At 45.7% G+C, this 20190-nt stretch overlaps 2 protein-coding genes across 2 annotated transcripts in view; one reads left to right on the plus strand and one right to left on the minus strand.

Moving 5' to 3' along the window:
• The window catches only part of LOC308235019 (uncharacterized protein), a 170948-nt gene that overhangs the window by 49439 nt on the left and 101319 nt on the right, over positions 1 to 20190 (plus strand). The gene's annotated exons all lie outside the window — the stretch shown is intronic.
• Positions 3975 to 12601, minus strand: LOC308235028 (uncharacterized protein). Its single transcript, XM_080643632.1, has 3 exons — positions 12556 to 12601; positions 11626 to 11752; positions 3975 to 6705 (listed from the first exon to the last, which is right to left on the minus strand). Exons 1-3 carry the CDS (start codon positions 12586 to 12588, stop codon positions 5084 to 5086), a joined length of 1782 nt encoding a protein of 593 aa, XP_080499758.1. The 5' UTR covers positions 12589 to 12601; the 3' UTR covers positions 3975 to 5083.

The raw sequence follows: 20190 nt of genomic DNA on the forward strand, positions 1-20190 counted from the left end.
CTACTGCGTATGTGCCCGCAACCAAGGTACATGCCCTTGACCGGAATTGAACCTGGGACCTTTCAGTCCGCCGGCCGACGCTCTATGCACTGAGCCAAACCGGCTTTGACTCTTTAATTATTTTTTTAAAGAGTTTTTATTGATTTTTTTTTTGGGGGGGGGCGGGAGAAGAAGAGAAATATTGATGTGAGATTGAAACATCATCAGATGCCTCCAGCACTCCCCCTACTGGAATCAAGATGCAAACCAGGCATTGCCCTGACCGGGAATGGAACCAGTGACCTCTTGGTGCACAGGATGATGCTCAGTCCACTGTGCCCCTCTGGCTGGGCTTGGAGGCCTTTAATTGCCCATGTCGCTCAGCTGTTAAGTCCCTTGTATAGATCAGTAAAGAATGGCGTCATTTGGGGTTGGAGACAAGAGCCCACAGATGCCTTTACCAGTGCAGAGCGTGAAATTATAAAAAGACATGAAGTAAATTGTCAGTGACAGATACGGGCAATATGAATGCCACGCTGATGGTTTCGGTTTCACGCATATGTCAAGACTCATCAAATAGTATAAATGAAATATGTTCTTCATAAATTAAAACTTTTGAAAAATGGTTCGAAATTTTTTTTAAAAAATATATTTTATTGATTTTTTACAGAGAGGAAGGGAGAGGGGTAGAGAGTTAGAAACATCGATCAGCTGCCTCCTGCACGCCTTCTACTGGGGATGTGCCCACCACCAAGGTACATGCCCTTGACCGGGATCGAACGTGGGACCCTGCAGTCCGCAGGATGACGCTTCCTACCCACTGAGCCAAACCGGTCAGGGCTGGTTTGAAATTTTTTTTTTAATATATTTTATTGGTTTTTTACAGAGAGGAAGGGAGAGGGATAGAGAGTTAGAAACATCGATCAGCTGCCTCCTGCACACCTCCCACTGGGGATGTGCCCGCAACCAAGGTACATGCCCTTGACCGGAATCGAACCTGGGACCTTTCAGTCCGCAGGCCGACGCTCTATCCACTGAGCCAAACCGGTTTCGGCAGGTTCAAAATTTTTAAGAAAATTCTGTATGTCCCGCCCTGGCCGGTTTGGCTCAGTGGATAGAGCGTCGGCCTGCGGACTGAAAGGTCCCACGTTCGATTCCAGCCAAGGGCACATGCTGGGGTTGTGGGCTCGATCCCTAATAGGGGGCGTGCAGGAGGCAGCCAATCAGTGATTCTCTCTCATCATTGATGTTTCTCTCTCTCTCTCCCTCTCCCTTCCTCTCTGAAATCAATAAAGAAATATATATTTAAAAAAAAAAGAAAATTCCGTATGTCCCACATTTCTGAGAAAATGTTGTTGGTTAGATCTCTGGTCAGGGCACACACAAGCATCCACCAATGAATGCACAAATAAATGGAGTTACAAGTTGATCTCTCTCTCTTTCTGTCACTCTCTCTAAAGTCAATACTAGAAATCTGGCTTTGGCTGGGTACCTCAGTTGGTTAGGGCAGTGGTCAGCAAACTTATTAGTCAACAGAGCCAAGTATCAACAGTACAACGAAAAAAAAACAAAACAGTACAACGATTGAAATTTCTCTTGAGAGCCAACTTTTTAAAACTGAAACTTCTTCTAACGCCACTTCTTCAAAATAGATTCGCCCAGCCCTGACCGGTTTGGCTCAGTGGATGGATCATCGGCCTGCGGACTGAAGGGTCCCGGGTTCGATTCCGGTCAAGGGCATGTACCTGGGTTGCGGGCACATCCCCAGTGGGGGGCGTGCAGGAGGCGGCTGATCGATGTCTCTCATCGATGTTTCTAACTTTCTATCCCTCTCTCTTCCTCTCTGTAAAATCAATAAAAAATATATTAAAAAAGAAAAAAATAGATTCGCCCAGGCCGTGGTATTTTGTGGAAGAGCCACACTCAAGGGGCCAATGAGCCGCATGTGGCTCGCGAGCCGCAGTTTGCCGACCACTGGGTTAGAGCATCATCCCAGTTCACCAAGGTTGTGGTTGTCATCTCCAGTCAGGGCACAGACAAGAACCTAACCTTGGATGCGTCTGAAAGTGGAAGAAGTCCTGGCTGAGTGGCTGTGTTGGTTGGAGTATAGTCCTGTATACAAAAAGTTTGCGGGTTCGATACCCAGTCAGGGCACATTACCTGGGTTGCAGGTCTGATCCCCAGTCGATGCACATAGGGGAGTCAACCAACCAATGTTTCTCTCTCCCTTCCTCTCTCTAAAAATCAATAAACAGCCCGAACCGGTGTGGCTCAGTGGATAGAGCGTCGGCCTGCGGACTGAAGGGTCCCAGGTTCGATTCCGGTCAAGGGCATGTCCCTTGGTTGCGGACACATCCCCAATAGGAGGTGTGCAGGAGGCAGCTGATCGATGTTTCTCTCTCGTCGATGTTTCTAACTCTCTATCCCTCTCCCTTCCTCTCTGTAAAAAATGAATAAAATATAAAAAAAATAAATAAAAATCAATAAACATCCTCAGGTGTGGATCAAAAAGTGGAACAGCAACAAAAAAATCAATGTTTCTTCCTCTCCCTTTCTCCAAAATAAATTTAAAAAAATAGAAATAACGAGAATTTAAAAAATCCTATAAATCAGAGGTTCCTACAATACCCTCCTCAGGTTAAATTAACTTGCTAGAGTTGTTGGTGGCAAAAGAACACGAGTTGTTACTTGTGATTTGACCTCGGTTCAGCAACCTTGGTTTTTGAATTTGAATAAGAAAATAATTCAGCCCTAACTGGTTTGGCTCAGTGGATAGAGCATCAGCCTGTGGACAGAAAGGTCCCAGGTTCGATTCTGGTCAAGCGCACGTGCCCGGGTTGTGGGATCGATCCCAGTGGGGGACTTGCAGGAGGCAGCCGATCCATGATTCTCTCTCATCGTGGATGTTTCTTTCTCTCCCTCTCTCTTCCTTACTCTCTGAAATCAATAAAAATATGTATTTTTTTAAAAAGGAAGTTACTGAGATAGACTCAGGAGCCAGATGGGCTGTGAGGGCTGAGGAATCAAATTACTGAGGCAGCCCTAATGGGTTTGGCTCAGTGGATAGAGCGTTGGCCTGTGGACTGAAGGGTCCCAGGTTCGATTCCGGTCAAGGGCATGTACCTTGGTTGTGGGCATGTCCCCAGTAGGGGGTGTGCAGGAGGTAGCTGATCGATGTCTCTCTCTCATCGATGTTTCTAACTCTCTATCCCTCTCTTCCTCTCTGTAAAATATCAATAAAATATATTTAAAAAAAAAATAACGGTTCGTATCCAAGTCACGGCACCAAAAAAAAAAAAAAAGAATAAATAATATAAAAATGAATGAATACAAAAAGAAAATATTAAATGAAAAGGCCCATGACCCCATTTAAGACTTTAAAGAGCAATTTCCTTCAAACGCATTGGCACTGCCCTGGTTGGTGTGGCTCTGTGATGAGTGTGTCAGCCCTTGCTTCCACGTGTTTTGGGTGAGACCCCCTGTCAATTGTACATACTTGGGTTGCAGGTTCAATTCCGGGACCACGTTGGGGCACGTGAAGGAGGCAACAAATGGATGTGTCTCTTATCTCACCTGGATGTCTGTCTTTCTCTCTCCCTCCCTTCCACTCTCTCTAAAAATCAAAGGGAAAGATATCCTAAGGTGAGGATTAAGAAGAACAAAAGTACTGGCAGAGCCCGTGTGCCAAACAGAATTCCCGCTGATCCTAGAAGCAGGTGAAGTTGTCGCCCCAGCTGTTTTGAAAGTGACGTCCGCGTCTTCTGAAACTCTTAGCACTCAGGCTTTCCACCAGCACTCTTTCCTAGAAGGATGTGGGTAGCAATGCAAATTTTGTGGAAAGTGCTGAGCTCATTTCCCCAAAGTGCTGTACCTCGGAGGCAGAGAAAGGTTGAACCCTGGTAAAAACTGCATTACTTCTTCATGCTTGTAGAGCCCAAATAGGCTTATAGCTTACGCCACAAAGAAAACATCCAAAATGAAAAGGACTTAAACAGAAAGGCTTTTATTTTAAAAACCTAATGGATACAGACCCAAACCAGTCTTCTGATGGTGACTTTGACACTGGAAATATTCACCAGAGGTAGCTAGGGAAAAGATGTCCCTGAAAAACGTGTTTTGTTTTTTTTTTTCTCGAAGCTAGAGCTGAACTCAGAGGATGTTCTCTGGGGTCAACAATGGGTCAGGTACATGCCCCAAATAGAGCAAATGAAATGCAGATCTCCTAAGGGCCCCTGTTACTCCTAATTTCCTCCAACTAATAAAAGAACAAAGTCAGATTGCCTGAGGGCATTAGGATGGAGACTGATGGAAACTGTGGGTGAGACGGATTCTGTCACAGAACTTTGCAGTGACACAAATCTGCACTATAAGCTCTGGGCAGGTAAGTATAAAAGAAGTACACATGCTTCCCACATAGCTAACATTATGGAAAATCTCCCTACTCTTTTTTTTTTTTTTTTCAAGGTAATCATTCAGATTTATTTTAAAAAAGGAGAAGAGGGTTCTCGTTGATTTTATAAGAGCAATGGCAACAGTCAGCCATTTCTTTGGCTAAAATCTCCCTACTCTTGAGGATGGGATGTATGAGATGCAAGTCAGATAACTGAAGCCTGAGTTTCCTTCAGTGTGGTTAACACTGAACAAAGAAACTACAGTTCCTACACATCTAAAAACTTCCTGTAGCCCTGACCGGTTTGGCTCAGTGGATAGAGCGTCACCTGTAGACTGAAAGGTCCCAGGTTCGATTCCAGTCAAGGGCATGTACCTTGGTTGGGGGCACATCCCCAATAGGAGGTGTGCGGGAGGCAGCTGATCAGTGTTTCTAACTCTCTACCCCTCTCCCTTCCTCTCTGTAAAAATATCAATAAAATATATATTTAAAAACTTCCTCTAGCCCTAACTGGTTTGGCTTAGTGGGTAGAGCGTCGGCCTGCGGACTGAAGGGTCCCAGGTTCGATTCCGGTCAAGGGCATGTACCTTGGTTGCGGGCACATCCCCAGTGGGAGGTGTGCAGGAGTCAACTGATTGATGTTTCTAACTCTATTCCCTCTCCCTTCCTCTGTGTAAAAAAGCAATAAAACATATTTAAAAAAAAAAAATTCCTCTAATGTGTATGCTCATTTGTCCTGAGGCTAGAATTTTTGTTAAATTTACCCACATTCACAGCTCTCAAAAAGCCTTTCTTTTGTGAGAAACTCTGATGAGTACGAACATGACAATTCCTGATAAAAGATTTCCCACAATCATTGCACTCATAAGGTCTTTTCCCACTGTGAACTCTCTGATGATAATGGAGTCCAGAGCTATGGGTAAAAGATTTCCCGCAATCATTGCACTTGTACGGTTTTTCTCCAGTATGAACTCTCTGATGTTTATAAAGGTCACTGTTCCTGATAAAAGTCTTCCCACAGTCATTGCACTCATAAGGTCGTTCTCCAGTATGAAGTTTCTCATGGTTATGAAGGTCACAGTTCCTGATAAAAGATTTCCCGCAATCAGTGCACTTATAAGGTCTTTCTCCATTGTGAACTCTCTGATGATAATGGAGTCCAGAGCTATGGATAAAAGATTTCCCACATTCACTGCACTCATACAAACTTTCTCCGGTGTGTAATCTCTGATGATAACAAAAGAGAGATTTCCTCTTAAAAGACTTTCCACATTCCTTACACACAAAGGGCCTTTCAGCAGAGTGAAGTCTCCGATGACGACGAAGGCAAGCTATTCTGGTAAAACATTTTCCACATTCACTACAGTCAAAAGGTTTTTCTCCAGTGTGAACCCTTTGGTGTTCAATGAGGCTGGAACGATGGGTAAAGGTTTTCCCACATTCACCACACTCATAAGGCTTTTCTCCAGTGTGAGCCCTTTGGTGGTGAATGAGGCTGGAATTTTGGCTGAAGGACCTCCCACATTCACCACACTCATATGGCTTTTCTCCAGTGTGAACTCTCTGGTGTCTACTGAGGCCAGCACTTTGGCTAAAGGACTTTCCACATTCACCGCACTCATAAGGCTTTTCTCCGGAATGAACGCGACAGTGTTGACTAAGGATCCAATGTTCTTTAAAACATTTTCCACACTCACTGCACTCATATGGCTTTTCCAATGAGTGAACTTTCTGATGATAACGAAGGTCAGAGATTCCTTTAAAACAGTTTTTATTTTCAGGGCTCACAACACACTGCCTTCCAGTATGGACAGCTTGATCTGGACCCAACATGTTGTTGCAGCCAATGGCTTTTTTACAGTCTTTCTGGCAATGGTCATTTTTTCTGTTTTGAGATGTCACCCCAGACAAGGAGATTTCACTTGGTTTATCCCTGGTAGGAGGAGCCTGGTGCTGAAGTTGCCCTGAGGCAGTAACGATGCTATCTCTGACCTTCTGACTGGTAAAAAGCTTCTGGGACACACCGAATGTGCAGCTCTTCACAAGTGAGGCCCTGTCCACACCTCGTATCAAACACTTTGCTCTCATGTGCTGGTGAAACTTTGTACTAAAATAAAATGATTTTGCGCATGCCCCACACCTCAGCAGTTTCGTGCTATATTGTGTTCCCTGCTGCTCAATCATCTGGAAAATGTCCCTCAAGACTGCAGCACAACCCTCACAGGGATGGCTCTTCTGGGAAGACGATGCTACTTTGGTCTTCTTTGCCCGTGACACTCTTACAGAAACGTTCTGTTCAATGGACGCCTCCAGATCCTGACTTCCACAGCAGCAACCTGGACAAAAGGAAACCCTGGTGAGTTACATGTTGGTCCTATAGCAAAAGGTAACCTAGCCGGGCCGCAGTGGTTCGACCTATGGACCAGGAGGTCAGGATTTGACTCCCAGTCAAGGCACATGCCTGGATTGCGGGCTTAATCTCCTATAAGGCACTTGTAGGAGGCAGCCAAACAATGATTCTCTCTCATCCTTGATATTTCTCTCTCTCCCTCTTCGTTCCACTCTGAAATAAATGAAAATATATTTTAAAAAGAAAAAAAAATGGAAATCTCATCATAAATATCTATCACACCAAGGCATGATTTTATGGAATGATGTTCAAGACACATGTCTTAGAATCTGGGAAAATTGCTTTTATACATTAAATGGTCCCTAAATAGGGGAAGGGGAGGAATCCACAAAGAGAGTAACATGGTCTAGGGGAGAAGAGGCATTCTTGTCAAGCCACACATGAAACGATATCTAGGTACATCAAGTTGTTACCGAAAGGGGACCAGGGTGCAGCAGATCTGCCTCAGGCCAGACTATCCTGGGTGGGGGTTTTTAATTTGAGTGGGCAAGATATGTCAGCAGGAGTCCGGTGATTTGGAGAGTGCATTTACTAAAGCTAGGGACACAGAAACAAAGGAAGAACTTAGGGTAGAAGAAGCAACAGGAGAGAACAGGAGAGCGCTTTGGCCCCTTGGAAAGGTTATGGGAAAGCAGTGTGCCAAGTTGGGCCTGCAGTTGGGATGTCAGAGACAAGGGGGACATGGCGACAGGAGCTCAGCCAGTGTGGCTCAGTAGCTGACCGTCAGCCTACAAACCAGGAGGTTGTGGTTTGAGTCCTCGTCAGGGCAAATATCTGGGTTGCCAGATCAATCCCTACTGTGGGGAATGCAGGAGGCAGCTGATCAATGATTCTCTCTCTTCATTGATGTTTGTATCTCTCTCCCCTTCTCCCTTCCACTTTGAAATCAATAAAAAGTATATTTTAAAAAATTAAGAAAAATTAGAACTGACATATATATAAAATAGAAACAAAGAAAGGCAAAAAATAAATTAATATCATAAATAAGAACTGATATTTTTGTTTTTGTTTTTAATATGTTTTATTGCTTTTTTACAGAGAGGAAGGGAGAGGGATAGAGAGTTAGAAACATCGATGAGAGAGAAACATCGATCAGCTGCCTCCTGCACACCTCCTACTGGGGATGTGCCTGCAACCAAGGTACATGCCCTTGACCGGAATCGAACCTGGGACCTTTCAGTCTGCAGGCCGACGCTCTATCCACTGAGCCAAACTGGTTAGGGCTGATGTTTTTGTTTTTTTTGTTTCTTTGTTAATCCTTTCCTGAGGATATTTTTTCCATTGCTACAGAGAGAGTGCAAGGGAGGGAGGGAGGAGGAGAGAGGAAATAGAAACACAGATGTGAGACACGTTGACTGGTGGATTCCTACAAGGGATGGCAAGTGAGCCCACAACCCAGGTACATGCCCTTGACCAAGAACTGAAGCCGAGACCTTTGGATCCCTGGGCTGATGCTCTAACCATTGAGATAACACCAGGTAGGGAGAGCTGTTTTTTTGATAAGACGCACAAAATTGGCAAAACATTAGTTAGACTAAAACAAGAGAAATGAGATTCAAGTAAACAAAAGCAGAAATCAAAGACATAACACCTGACACTCTGAACCACAAAGCATCATGAGTTGTTGGGAGAAGACATGGCACTGCATATAGAAAGTGACCAAGATTCCACTATAAACTTCTGAAGTTAATAAACAAATTCAGAACAGATATGGGACACAAAAATAAGCATACAAACATCACTTCCATTTTTATACACTAACAACAAAAAATTTTTAAAATATATATATATATATATATATATATATATATATATTTTAAATATATTTTATTGCTTTTTTACAGAGAGGAAGGAAGAGGGATAGAGAGTTAGAAACATCGACGAGAGAGAAACATCGATCAGCTGCCTCCTGCACACCCCCTACTGGGGATGTGCCCGCAACCAAGTTACGTGCCCTTGACCGGAATCGAACCTGGGACCCTTCAGTCCACAGGCCGACGCTCTATCCACTGAGCCAAACCGGTTTTGGCTAAAATATATTTTTATTGATTTCAGAGAAGGAAGAGGGAGAGAGAGATAGAAACACCCATGCTGAGAGAGAATCATGGATCGGCTGCCTCCTGCACACCCCCAACTGGAGATTGAGCCCACAACCCAGGCATGTGCCCTTGACTGGAATCGAACCTGGAACCTTTCAGTTCCCAGGCCAACACTCTATCCACTGAGCCAAACCAGTTAGGGCTGATTTTTTTTTTTTTAAATAAAATATCTGCAAAACACCATGAAGCGAAGTGCAAAGAGATGTGTACCTATAGCTGATAAGGAATTCATGTACAATATGTACAAGGTATTAGGAAGGCAAAATAGTAAAAAAATACAATTTTAAAAGGGGCTAAAGCTGGCTGGATGGCTCAGTTAGTTGGAGCATCATCCTGTACATCCACAGGGTGCTGGTTGGATGCCTGGTCAGGGCACATACCTAGGTTGTGGAATTAATACCTGTACGGGGTACATAAGGGAGGCCGATAAATTTTCCTCTCTTTCTCTCAAAACAATAAACATATACTGGGGGAGGATTTTTTTTTTTACAAAAGGCTATGGATGAAAAATTAGTTTTCCAAAAAAATATGTACAAATGATCAACATGAATATAAAAAATGCTTTTCCTCCTGGCCACTTAAGGCTCAGCAGCTGAGCATGGACCTATGAAGGAGCAGGTAGGGGTTTGACTGGTGGTCTAGCCACATATCCAGGTTGTGGGCTCAATCCTCATGTGGGGCGTGCGGAAGGAAGCTGGCTTAATGATTCTCTCTCATCATTGACATTTCTCTCTCTCTCCCCCTCTCCCTTCCTCACTGAAATCAATAATGATATATATATTTTTAAATATATTTTATTGATATTTTACAGAGAGGAAGGGAGGAGGATAGAGAGTTAGAAACATCGATGAGAGACAAACATCGATCAGCTGCCTCCTGCACACCTCCTACTGGGGATGTGCCCGCAACCAAGGTACGTGCCCTTGACCGGAATCGAACCTGGGACCCCTCAGTCCGCAGGCCGACGCTCTATCCATTGAGCCAAACCGGTTTCGGCAATAATGATATTTTTTAAAAAATGCTTTTCTTCCCTGGCCAGTTGGCTCGGTGCATAGACCGTCAGCCTGCGGACTGAAGGGTCCTGGGTTCGATTCCGGTCAAGGGCATGTACCTTGGTTGCGGGCACATCCCCAGTGGGGGGTGTGCAGGAGGCAGCTGATCGATGTTTCCCTCTCATCGATGTTTCTAGCTCTATATCCCTCTCTCTTCCTCTCTGTAAAATATCAATAAAATATATTTAATAAAATAAAATAAAATAAAAAAAAATAAAAATAAAATAAAATAAAATGCTTTTCTTCCCTGGCCAGTTTGGCTCAGTGGATAGAGCGTCAGCCTGCGGACAGAAGAGTCCCAGGTTTGATTCCGGTCAAGGGCACATGCCTGGGTTGCAGGCTCGATCCCCAGTGGGGGGCGTGCAGGAGGCAGCCATTCCATGATTCTCTCTCATCACTGATGTTTCTATCTCTCTCTCCCTCTTCCTTCCTCTCTGAAATCAATGAAAATATATTTTTTAAAAAATGCTTTTCCTCCCTAATCAAGGTGAAATCCATTAGGATCCTTGCAAGTCTTACTAACCTCAAAACCTTCCCTTTGAGGGTTGAGTACAGTCGGGATTGGGGCTGCCGTTAGAAAAAAGAGGAGTGCCAATAACCAAACCCAACAAAACAAGGCAACTGCCCGGAAAACTGGGGAAGCAAGTGGTGCCCACGGTACCCGTGAGAACGAAGCACCCTTTCATGAAAGGGGGGGTATGAGGAAACGGAAAGCCGAGTCCAGGTCCCTAGGGGGAGGGAGGGAGGGTCTTTTTTTGTTGCTGAAGTGAAAGTTTATTAAACTTCAGGACAACGAGGAAAAAAAAAAAAAGGAACCTTAAAAACAGAACAGGCCGAAACCGGTTTGGCTCAGTGGATAGAGCGTCGGCCTGCGGACTGAAAGGTCCCGGGTTCGATTCCGGTCAAGTGCATGTACCTTGGTTGCGGGCACATCCTCAGTGGGAGGTGTGCAGGAGGCAGCTGATCGATGTTTCTCTCTCATCAATGTTTCTAGCTTTCTATCCCTCTCCCTTCCTTTCTGTGAAATATCAATAAAATATATTAAAAAAAAAACAAAAAAAAAACAGAACAGGAGCCCTGGCTGGTGTGGCTCAGTGGACAGAGGGTTGGCCTGACGACTGAGGGGGTCCTGTTTTCGATTCCAGCCGGGGGCACGTGCCCGGGTTGTGGGCTCGGTCCCTGGTTGGGGGGGGGTGTGCAGGAGGCAGCTGGCCGATGATTCTCTCTCATCACTGATTATTTCTCTTTCTCTCCCTCTTCCTTCCTCTCAGAAATCAATAAAGGAAATATATTTAAAAAACAAAACAAACGCCAAAACCGGTTTGGCTCAGTGGATAGAGCGTCGGCCTGCGGACTCAAGGGTCCCAGGTTCGATTCCGGTCAAGGGCATGTACCTTGGTTGCGGGCACATCCCCAGTAGGGGGCGTGCAAGAGGCAGCTGATCGATGTTTCTCTCTCATCGATGTTTCTAACTCTCTATCCCTCTCCCTTCCTCTCTTCCTCTCTGTAAAAACTCAATAAAATATATAAAAAAAAAAAACAAAACAAACAAACAGAACAGGAGTGAGCCAAAGGGTAGCTGCCTGGGGGAGAGTCTCCTCAGGACCCTCAGAGCGTCAAACAGAAGAAACAAAGAACAATCCTGAGGGAAGGGGGTGCTGAAAGAAGAACGCACCAGGAGAGGGACGGTCTTACCCTGTGAGGACACGAGAGCGAAATTCTCCAGCATCACATCGAGGTAGAGGTGTCTCTGAGCCTCGTCAAGGAGGCGCCATTCTGTCCTGGAGAAGTACACGGCGACATCCTCAAAGGACACACCAACCTGTCGGAGCGAATACAACGGAGTCAGGAACAGTCTGTCTGAGAACCCACAATCCTACTCTTCCCCACAACCCACCGCCTCCAGGGCCCCCAGTTCTGAGAAGACACCCAGCCTCAGTGCCAGTGCTGCCTGCTCTCTCATCACAGTCCCGTTAATCACGCTTATCACCCTCCCAACAACAGGCCGGACAAGGGGAAGGGGAGGGGAGGCAGGTAAATGCCGTCGAAGCTCTGGGCCGTGCCAGAAGGGCTCCATCATTACTGCCACGCAAACCCACGGGGATGTCCCAGATCAGTGGTCGGCAAACTCATTCGCCCACAGAGCCAAATATCCACAGGACGACGATGGACATTTCTTTGGAGAGCCACGGTTTTTAAACGTAAACTTCTTCTAACGCCACTTCTTCCAAATAGACTCGCCCAGGCCGTGGTAGTTTGTGGAAGAGCCACACTCCAGGGGCCAAAGAGCCGCAGGTGGCTCGCGAGCCGCAGTTTGCCGACCACGGTGACCTGGCCCATTAAAAAGCTACCCCGCGTGCACGCCTCCATCCCGGGCCGCTCCCAGGTTGTAGCCCCACGTGTCCAGCTGCTCACGGGATGTGTCCACCCACTGTCCCCCCCCCCCCAGGCCCCTCCGCCCCTCACCCTCTCCCACCCCCGACACCCCCGGGGGTCACCCACGAGCGCCTCGCGGTCCTGACGCGGGGCCTGGGCTGCAGAGGTGGGGAAGGGCGCCCCCACGTTCCCCCTCGCCGGGTGCTGGGTTGGGTGCGGGAGGCGGAGAGGCCCTGAGAACGCGCTCACCTCAGCCGGGCTCCTCGGCGCGGCCTCCGCCATCGGACTTTGCTGGCGGAGCGGGGGGCGGGCGGCGGGCGAGGAGGCGGCACCCTCCCGCCCTGAAGCGGGTCCCTCGCGGGGTCGCGGAGCCTCAGCCCTCCGTCCGGGCGGCGGGGACCACGCCTCCTTGGCGCCTTCTCCGTCCTGTCACCTCAAAATGCCACGGAGCCACCCAAAGGCGGAACAGACTGCGCCCCGACGAGACCGGAAGTCCCGGTGGAAATATCCCGGAAATGCTTTCCAGCTGATTTCTCTCTCCCCCCGGCGGGACGCAGCGCACGGCCTTCTGGGTAATGTAGTTCAAAGCGCTCCAGAGGCCACATTGCTATAGGACATTTGCACCTGGAGGGATCCTGTAAAGCCATGCTGCTCCCCAGAGGGAAAGGCGTGCTCCTGGTTAATTGCAGCAAACACTCCATTCTGACCCCAACGACCTGGAGATTGGTTCCGGGCTCAGCACCCCAAGTCTGTGCACCCCCGCCCCCCAGATGCCAATGGCAAGCCCAGATGTTATCTGTGCTTCCGTATTGAAAGATGAGACAGAGGCTGAAAGCCTGGACTACAGGCTTTATTAGAGGAGAAGGACCTGCCGGGCTGTCTCGCAAGGGGGGAACAGCAACACATGCAGAGGGGAACATGCCTTTAAAAAAAAAAAAATATATATATATATATATATATATATATATATATATATATATATTAATTGATATTTTACAGAGAGGAAGAGAGAGGAATAGAGAGTTAGAAACATCGATGAGAGAGAAACATTGATCAGCTGCCTCCTGCACACCTCCCACTGGGGATGTGCCCGCAACCCAGGTACATGCCCTTGACCGGAATCGAACCTGGGACCCTTCAGTCCGCAGGCCGACGCTCTATCCACTGAGCCAAACAGGTCAGGGCTGACCACGCCTTTTGAGGGGAGGAATGGGAAGGGATGGGGGCTTCGAGTACTCGTATGGTCCATATAAGATAGTTAGTCACTGAGGTACGTAGGGACAAGGGCTTAGGGTATTTGGCAGGTGATTCAACGTACAGTCCCTATAAGGTGCCTGGTTAGGTCCTCAGGAAGGTCCAGGCCGCAGGTGCAGGTTACATCATACTCGGCCCACCAGTTGGGGGAAGGGAGGATCTATCAAGTATAACAGGCTATTTTTAAAAATATATATGTTGATTTTTCTAATATGTTTTTTAAATTGATTTTAGAGACAGAGGGAGGGGCCGAGATAGAACTGTAGAGAGAGAAATACACCTGCACGCCCCCTACTGGGGATCCAGTTGACCCTGGGGCAGGTATGGGGACCTGAATGGAACTGGGGATCTCTTGATACATGGGTCAGGGTACAACAGGCTATTTCTTTAAATAAAAAATATATATATGTTTTTTTTATTCATTTCAGAGAGAGGGAGAGAGAAACATCAATGAGGAGAGAGAATCATTGATCAGTTGGCTCCTGCATGCCCACTACTGGGGATGGAGCCCACAACCCTGGCATGTGCCCTGACCTGAGATTGAACCCTGACCTCCTGACTAAAGGGTCCACACTCAACCACTGTGCCCCACCAGCTGGGCACAAGAGGCTATTTTTAAACAGAAAACCACAGGCCCCAAACGGCATCACTCATGCTGAAAGCCCCATGATACCAAACCCGTTAATACCTGATATAATTGCAGTTCCAACTCTACCAGAAACATCTTAAACATCCCGTGTAACATGTTCTGGCCAACCACCAGTAATGTCATGTTCTCATGAAACCTTTCCATCCCACGTAGAAAAAAGAGGCGACCTTATGGTAAAAATTCTTTTATATATATATATATATATATATATATATATATATATATATATATATATATGTATATATATGTATATATATATATATATATATATATATATATATTTTATTGATTTTTTACTGAGAGGAAGGGAGAGGGATAGAGAGCTAGAAACATCAATGAGAGAGAAACATCAATTAGCTGCTTCTTGCATGCCCCCTACTAGGGATGTGCCCGCAACCAAGGTACATGCCCTTGACCGGAACCGAACCTGGGACCCTTCAGTCCGCAGGCCAATGCTCTATCCACTGAGCCAAACCAGCTAGGGCTAAAAATTCTTCTAGGTCTTTTTCCATATGGAAAGGTGCCCTTTCTCAAAAATATTCTGATTTTTCTTTAGCAAATTGCTTGCCTCCTGTAAAACCTTTCAAATAAGACCCCTGTCTACACCCTAGGTGACTGCCTGAAATAAGCCACTTTCATATATATATATATATATATATATATATATATATATATATATATATAATTGATTTTTTTACAGAGAGGATGGGAGAGGGAGAGTCAGAAACATCAACGAGAAACATCGATCAGCTGCCTCCTGCACACCCCCCACTGGGGATGTGCCCGCAGCCAAGGTACATGCCCTTGACCGGAATCGAACCTGGGACCCTTGAGTCCGTAGGCCGATGCTCCATCCACTGAGCCAAACTGGCCAGGGCTAAGCCACTATTTTAAATTCTTATTCTCCCCCTTTCCTGTTTCTGATCAAAATGGTCCTTTTTAAAAAAAAAAAATTCTGAATATACCCTTCAATTTGCTAGATGGGTTGCTTTCCATTTATGAATCACTTGAAGCCAACGAGATATACAAATTTATCCCACTGCATTTTGTTTTTTAACCCTATCAATCAATTATGGCCATGTAAAATCATTTGTCTGAGTGTCACCTTGATATGCCATGGTGGTGGGTTGGATCTCTGGTCAGGGCACCTACAAGAATCTACCACCGGCCCTAACCGGTTTGGCTCAGTGGGTAGAGCGTCGGCCTGCGGACTGAAGGGTCCCGGGTTCGATTCCGGTCAAGGGCATGTACCTTGGTTGCGGGTACATCCCCAGTAGGAGGTGTGCAGGAGGCAGCTGATCGGTGTTTCTCTCTCATCGATGTTTCTAACTCTCTATCCCTCTCCCTTCCTCTCTGTAAAAAATCAATAAAATATATATTTTTAAAAAAAGAATGTACCACCGAATGCATCAGGAAGCGGGACACGCCCTGGCTGAGTGACTCAGTTGAAGCACCTTCTGTACACCAAAAGTTGACGGGTTCCATTCTGAGTCAAGGCACATACCTGGTTTGCAGGTTTGATCCCTAGTTGGGGCACATAGGGCCGTCAACCTACCGATGTTTCTCCATCCCTCCCAGTAACAATCAATAACCATATCCTCCAGTGAGGATTTAAAAAAAAGGGGAGGGGGGCTAACCAGTTTGGCCCAGTGGGTAGATATGTAATGAAGGGTCCCATGTTTGATTCTGGTCTAAGGCACATGCTGAGGTCAATCCCTAGGAGGGAGCGAGCAGGACGCAGGAGATCAATGACACTCTTTCATCATTTGTCTGTCTCTTTCTCTTCCTTTTTCTCTGAAATAAATAAAAATATATATCTTTTAAATGGAGCAGCAACAACAAAAAGTCAACATTTCTTTCTCTCCCTCTCTCAAATCAATAAACAAAAATTTACAAATAACAAGTATTTAAAAGATACTATAGCCTGGCCAGCATGGCTCAGTAGTTGAGCGTCGACCTATGAACCAGGAGGTCACGGTTCGATTCCTGGTCGGGGCACATGCCTGGGTTGCGGGCTCGATCCCCAGTAGGGGACATGCAGGAGGCAGCTAATCCATGATTCCCTCTCATCATTGATGTTTCTATCTCTCTCCCTCTCACTTCCTCTCTCTAAAATCAATAAAAAATATTAAAAAAAAAATAAAAATAAAAGATACCATAAATCAGAGGTTCCTAAGACACCCTCCTCAGGTTAAATTAACTTGCTAGAGCTGTTGGTGGCCAAAGAACACCAGTTGTTACTGGTGATTTGATCTCAGCTCAGCACCTTGGTTTTTGTATTTGGATAAGAAAAAAATTCAGGCCCTGACCGGTTTGGCTCAGTGGATAGAGCATCGGCCTGAGGACTGAAAGGTCCCAGGTTCAATTCCGGTCAAGGGCATGTAGCTTGGTTGCGGGCACATCCCCAGTAGGAGGTGTGCAGGAGGCAGCTGATCGATGTTTCTCTCTCATTGATGTTTCTAGCTCTCTATCCCTCTCCCTTCCTCTCTGTAAAAAGTCAATAAAATATGTTTTAAAAAATATGAAAAAAAAAAAGAAAAAAATTCAGAGCCAAGGAACTCAAATCACAGTGAGTTTATTTAGAAAGTTACCAAGAGAGACTCAGTAAGCCAGAGGGGCTGTGAGGGCTGAGGAAACAAGTTACTAAGGGAAGAAAAGGGCCCTTGGAGCTTAGCAGCAAGAGAGTCAAGGTTCGTCCCTGGAAGAAGTGGGAAATAGGTTACTGTGCTCCGAGAAAGCGAGAACTGCCTGGTTCTTTTGTCCTTTTTTTGATTCATGGTCTCCACTGATGGGTTGGAGCCAGGGCAGAGGGTCATGGGTCATTGTAGCCATTACATAGCCAGGCCAGGCCTTGCTGCTTCTCTCGGCCTGTAGCTGAAACACAACGTATACACTGAGCGGCCAGATTATAAGGACCACCTGACGTTTGTAGGCAAATGAGCCGTACGCTGCATCGTATGGGATACGGACGCCGAAGGCCTGTTCGAACACCTTTGCTGTCTGCAGTTACCAAGATAAAACGTCTCCAAATTCGCACAGGAACACAAGAATTGGACAGTTGAGCATTGGAAAAAAGTCCTGTGATCCGATGAGTCACATTTCCAGTTGCATCATGCAGATGGCAGAGTGAGAATTTGGCGGACACAGCATGAAAGCATGCACCCCACATGCATGAGTGCAACCCTTCAAGCTGGTGGGGGCAGGGTTATGGTTTGGGGCATGTTTTCCTGGCATGATTTGGGCCCTTTAATTCGTGTGGAACAACGTCTGAATAGCACAACATACCTAAGTATCGTTGCTGATCAAGTTCATCCCATCATGTTGATGGCGTATCCCAACGGAGATGGCTTCTTCCCACAAGACAGTGCGCCATGCCACGGTGCTCGTGTTGTGCAGGAGTGGTTTCAAGAACATGAGGGAGACTTTCCCTTGCTTAGGTGGCCCCCACAATCACCAGATCTCAATCCAATTGAGCATTTGTGGGACGAAGTTAAAAGAGCCATCAGGCAGCTGGTTCCACAACCATCAAATCTCACAGAACGGGACAGTGCTATTCATCAGGCATGGTGTCAGATTCCTTGCATCACCTTTCTTTCTTTCTTTCTTTTTTTTAAAATATATTTTATTGATTTTTTACGGAGAGGTATAGAGAGTTAGAAACATCGATGAGAGAGAAACATCGATTCAGCTGCCTCCTGCACACTCCCCACTGGGGATGTGCCTGCAACCAAGGTGCATGCCCTTGACCGTAATTGAACCTGGGACCCCTCAGTCCGCAGGCCGACACTCCATCCACTGAGCCAAACCGGTTAGGGCCTCGCATCACCTTTCAACATCTCGTGGAGTCCATGCCAAGAAGAATCGCCGCAGTATTGAAGGCAAAAGGTGGCCCAACGAAGTACTGATGGGGTGGTCATAACAATCTGGTCACTCAGTGTATACAAACATCAATGGATTGCCTCTCCCACACGTCTGTCAACCTCAATAGGGGATGGAAGAAAGCTGCGACGTGGGCATGTGTCCTGATTGGGAGTTGAACTGTCAAGCTTACAGTGTGACAGACGGTACTCATCCAACTGACCCACACCTACCAGGGCAAAAGCTGCCCTCCTCTTAAAGAACACATTAGAGAAAAGCCCCCTCCAATGAACAAAAACAAGTTGTTTTACGAAAGCTGTTGACGGATACTCTACCCATCATTGCTAGTTTCTCTGAATCTTTTTGTTCAATATTTCTTAAACTTTTTTATTTTTCTTTTTTTTTTAATAGAGAGGAAAAGAAATATCGATCTCATAGTGAAATACTGACTTCCCTCTGCACGCCACCTACTGGGGATCAAGACCCCAACTGGGCATTGCCCTGAGCGGGAATTGAACCAGTGACTTCTTGGTGCATAGGAAAATCCTTAATCTGTTGTGCAACACTGGCCAGGCTTGGAGGCCTTTTTTTTTAAATAAAAAAAAATTATTTTATTTTTTTAAATTGTTTGAAGTATTACAGATAGTAGTACATATGTCTACTTGTTTTTAACCTTTTTATTTTTTTTTAAATTTTTTACTAATAAAATATTGTTTTATTGTTTGAAGTATTACGAATAGTAGTACATATGTCCTTTTTTTCCCCCCATTGACCTCCCCCTGGCCTCCCCTACCCCCCAGTACATGCCTTTACCTGCCCCCCGCCCCCAGTGTCTTGTATCCATTGGTTATGCTTATATGCATGCGTACAAGTCCTTCGGTTGATCTCTTACAGCCCCCCCCCCGCCCCCGCCCAACCTCCCCTGCCTCCCCGCTGTAGTTTGACAGTCTGTTCAATGCTTCTTTGCCTCTGTATCTATTTTTTCCCCCATTTCTTTCCTTTAAAAAATCTTGCCTCTGCAGATAGGGCTTGGAGGCCTTTTATTCCCCATCTAGTTCAGCAGTTATGTTCCTTGTATAGATCAGTAAAGAAAGGGGTAATATGAAGCTGGAGACAAGAGCTCACAGATGCCATCACTAGTACAGAGCGAGAGAGAGAAATAGTAAGACATGCGGTAAGTTCAGTGACAGATATTGGTAATACCATAACCACAGTGATGGTTTCAGTTTCCTGCATATGTCAAGACTCATCCAATACTATAAATGAAACATGTTCTTCACGTAATTAAACCTTTGGGAAAATGGTTCAAACATTTGAAAGAGTTTCGTATGTCCAACTTTTAGAAAATAGGTTTGGCCTCTCTCTATTCCATCCAGGGTTCTCATATCCTCTGGAGGTCAAATCTTGTTTCAGTGACATCAAATATACCAAAGAATGAGGGACTTTCAGCAAAGCCAACAGAACTACTGGCTGGGTCTCAAAAGCTACATCCCTGGTCTATAGATACTTTTTTTTTTAAATCTTTCATTTCCTTCCTAGGCACTATGACCATTAGGTAAACATCTAAGAGGGTACAGAAATCCACAAAACTCTTTTCTAGGACAATGACTTTGACCACAGAAGATAAACATGTCTGGAGATCCTCTTATTTGTGAATTCACTCGTCATCTAGTCTTTTTCACAGAAACGTTTCTGGATGCATGTACAGAAGAGGCAGATTCTATGGAGCTGGCTACAGGATTCTCCAATTCCGATTGGGCTAGTGGTTTTGTAGCAATCATTCTGTAACCAATATGGTCCTAAAACCAGTAATCATCAGCCATGGAATTGTAGACATTAAGACAGTTGGCCCATTGTAGAATCTTAAAGAGCAATCCCATTCAAATGGACTGGCATAGCCCTGGCCTGTGTTGTGTGACTGGTGAGAACATCGGCCAGGGCTTCGATGTGTTTTGGGTTAGATTCCCACTCAAGTGCCCATAAATGGGTTGCAGGTTCAATGAATGTGTCTCTGTCTCACACCGAGTTTTCTCTCTCCCTTGCTTGTTTCCACTGTCTCGAGATATCGATGGAAAATATGTTGTCACGTGAAGATTTACAACAACGAAAGTACTGGCATAGCC

Source organism: Plecotus auritus (genome assembly GCF_963455305.1).
Source record: "Plecotus auritus genome assembly, chromosome: 10".
Classification (NCBI taxonomy): Eukaryota; Metazoa; Chordata; class Mammalia; order Chiroptera; family Vespertilionidae; genus Plecotus; species Plecotus auritus.

Bases quoted from the DNA above. Each gene is read 5' to 3' on its own strand.
- LOC308235028 (XM_080643632.1), bottom strand. From the start codon at position 12,588: ATGGCGGAGGCCGCGCCGAGGAGCCCGGCTGAG. The intron at 11,753-12,555 runs GTGAGCGCGTTC...TCGCTCCGACAG, and splicing joins CGCCGAGGAGCCCGGCTGAG to GTTGGTGTGTCCTTTGAGGA. The intron at 6,706-11,625 runs GTAAGACCGTCC...CCTTTTGTCCAG, and splicing joins CGCTCTCGTGTCCTCACAGG to GTTGCTGCTGTGGAAGTCAG.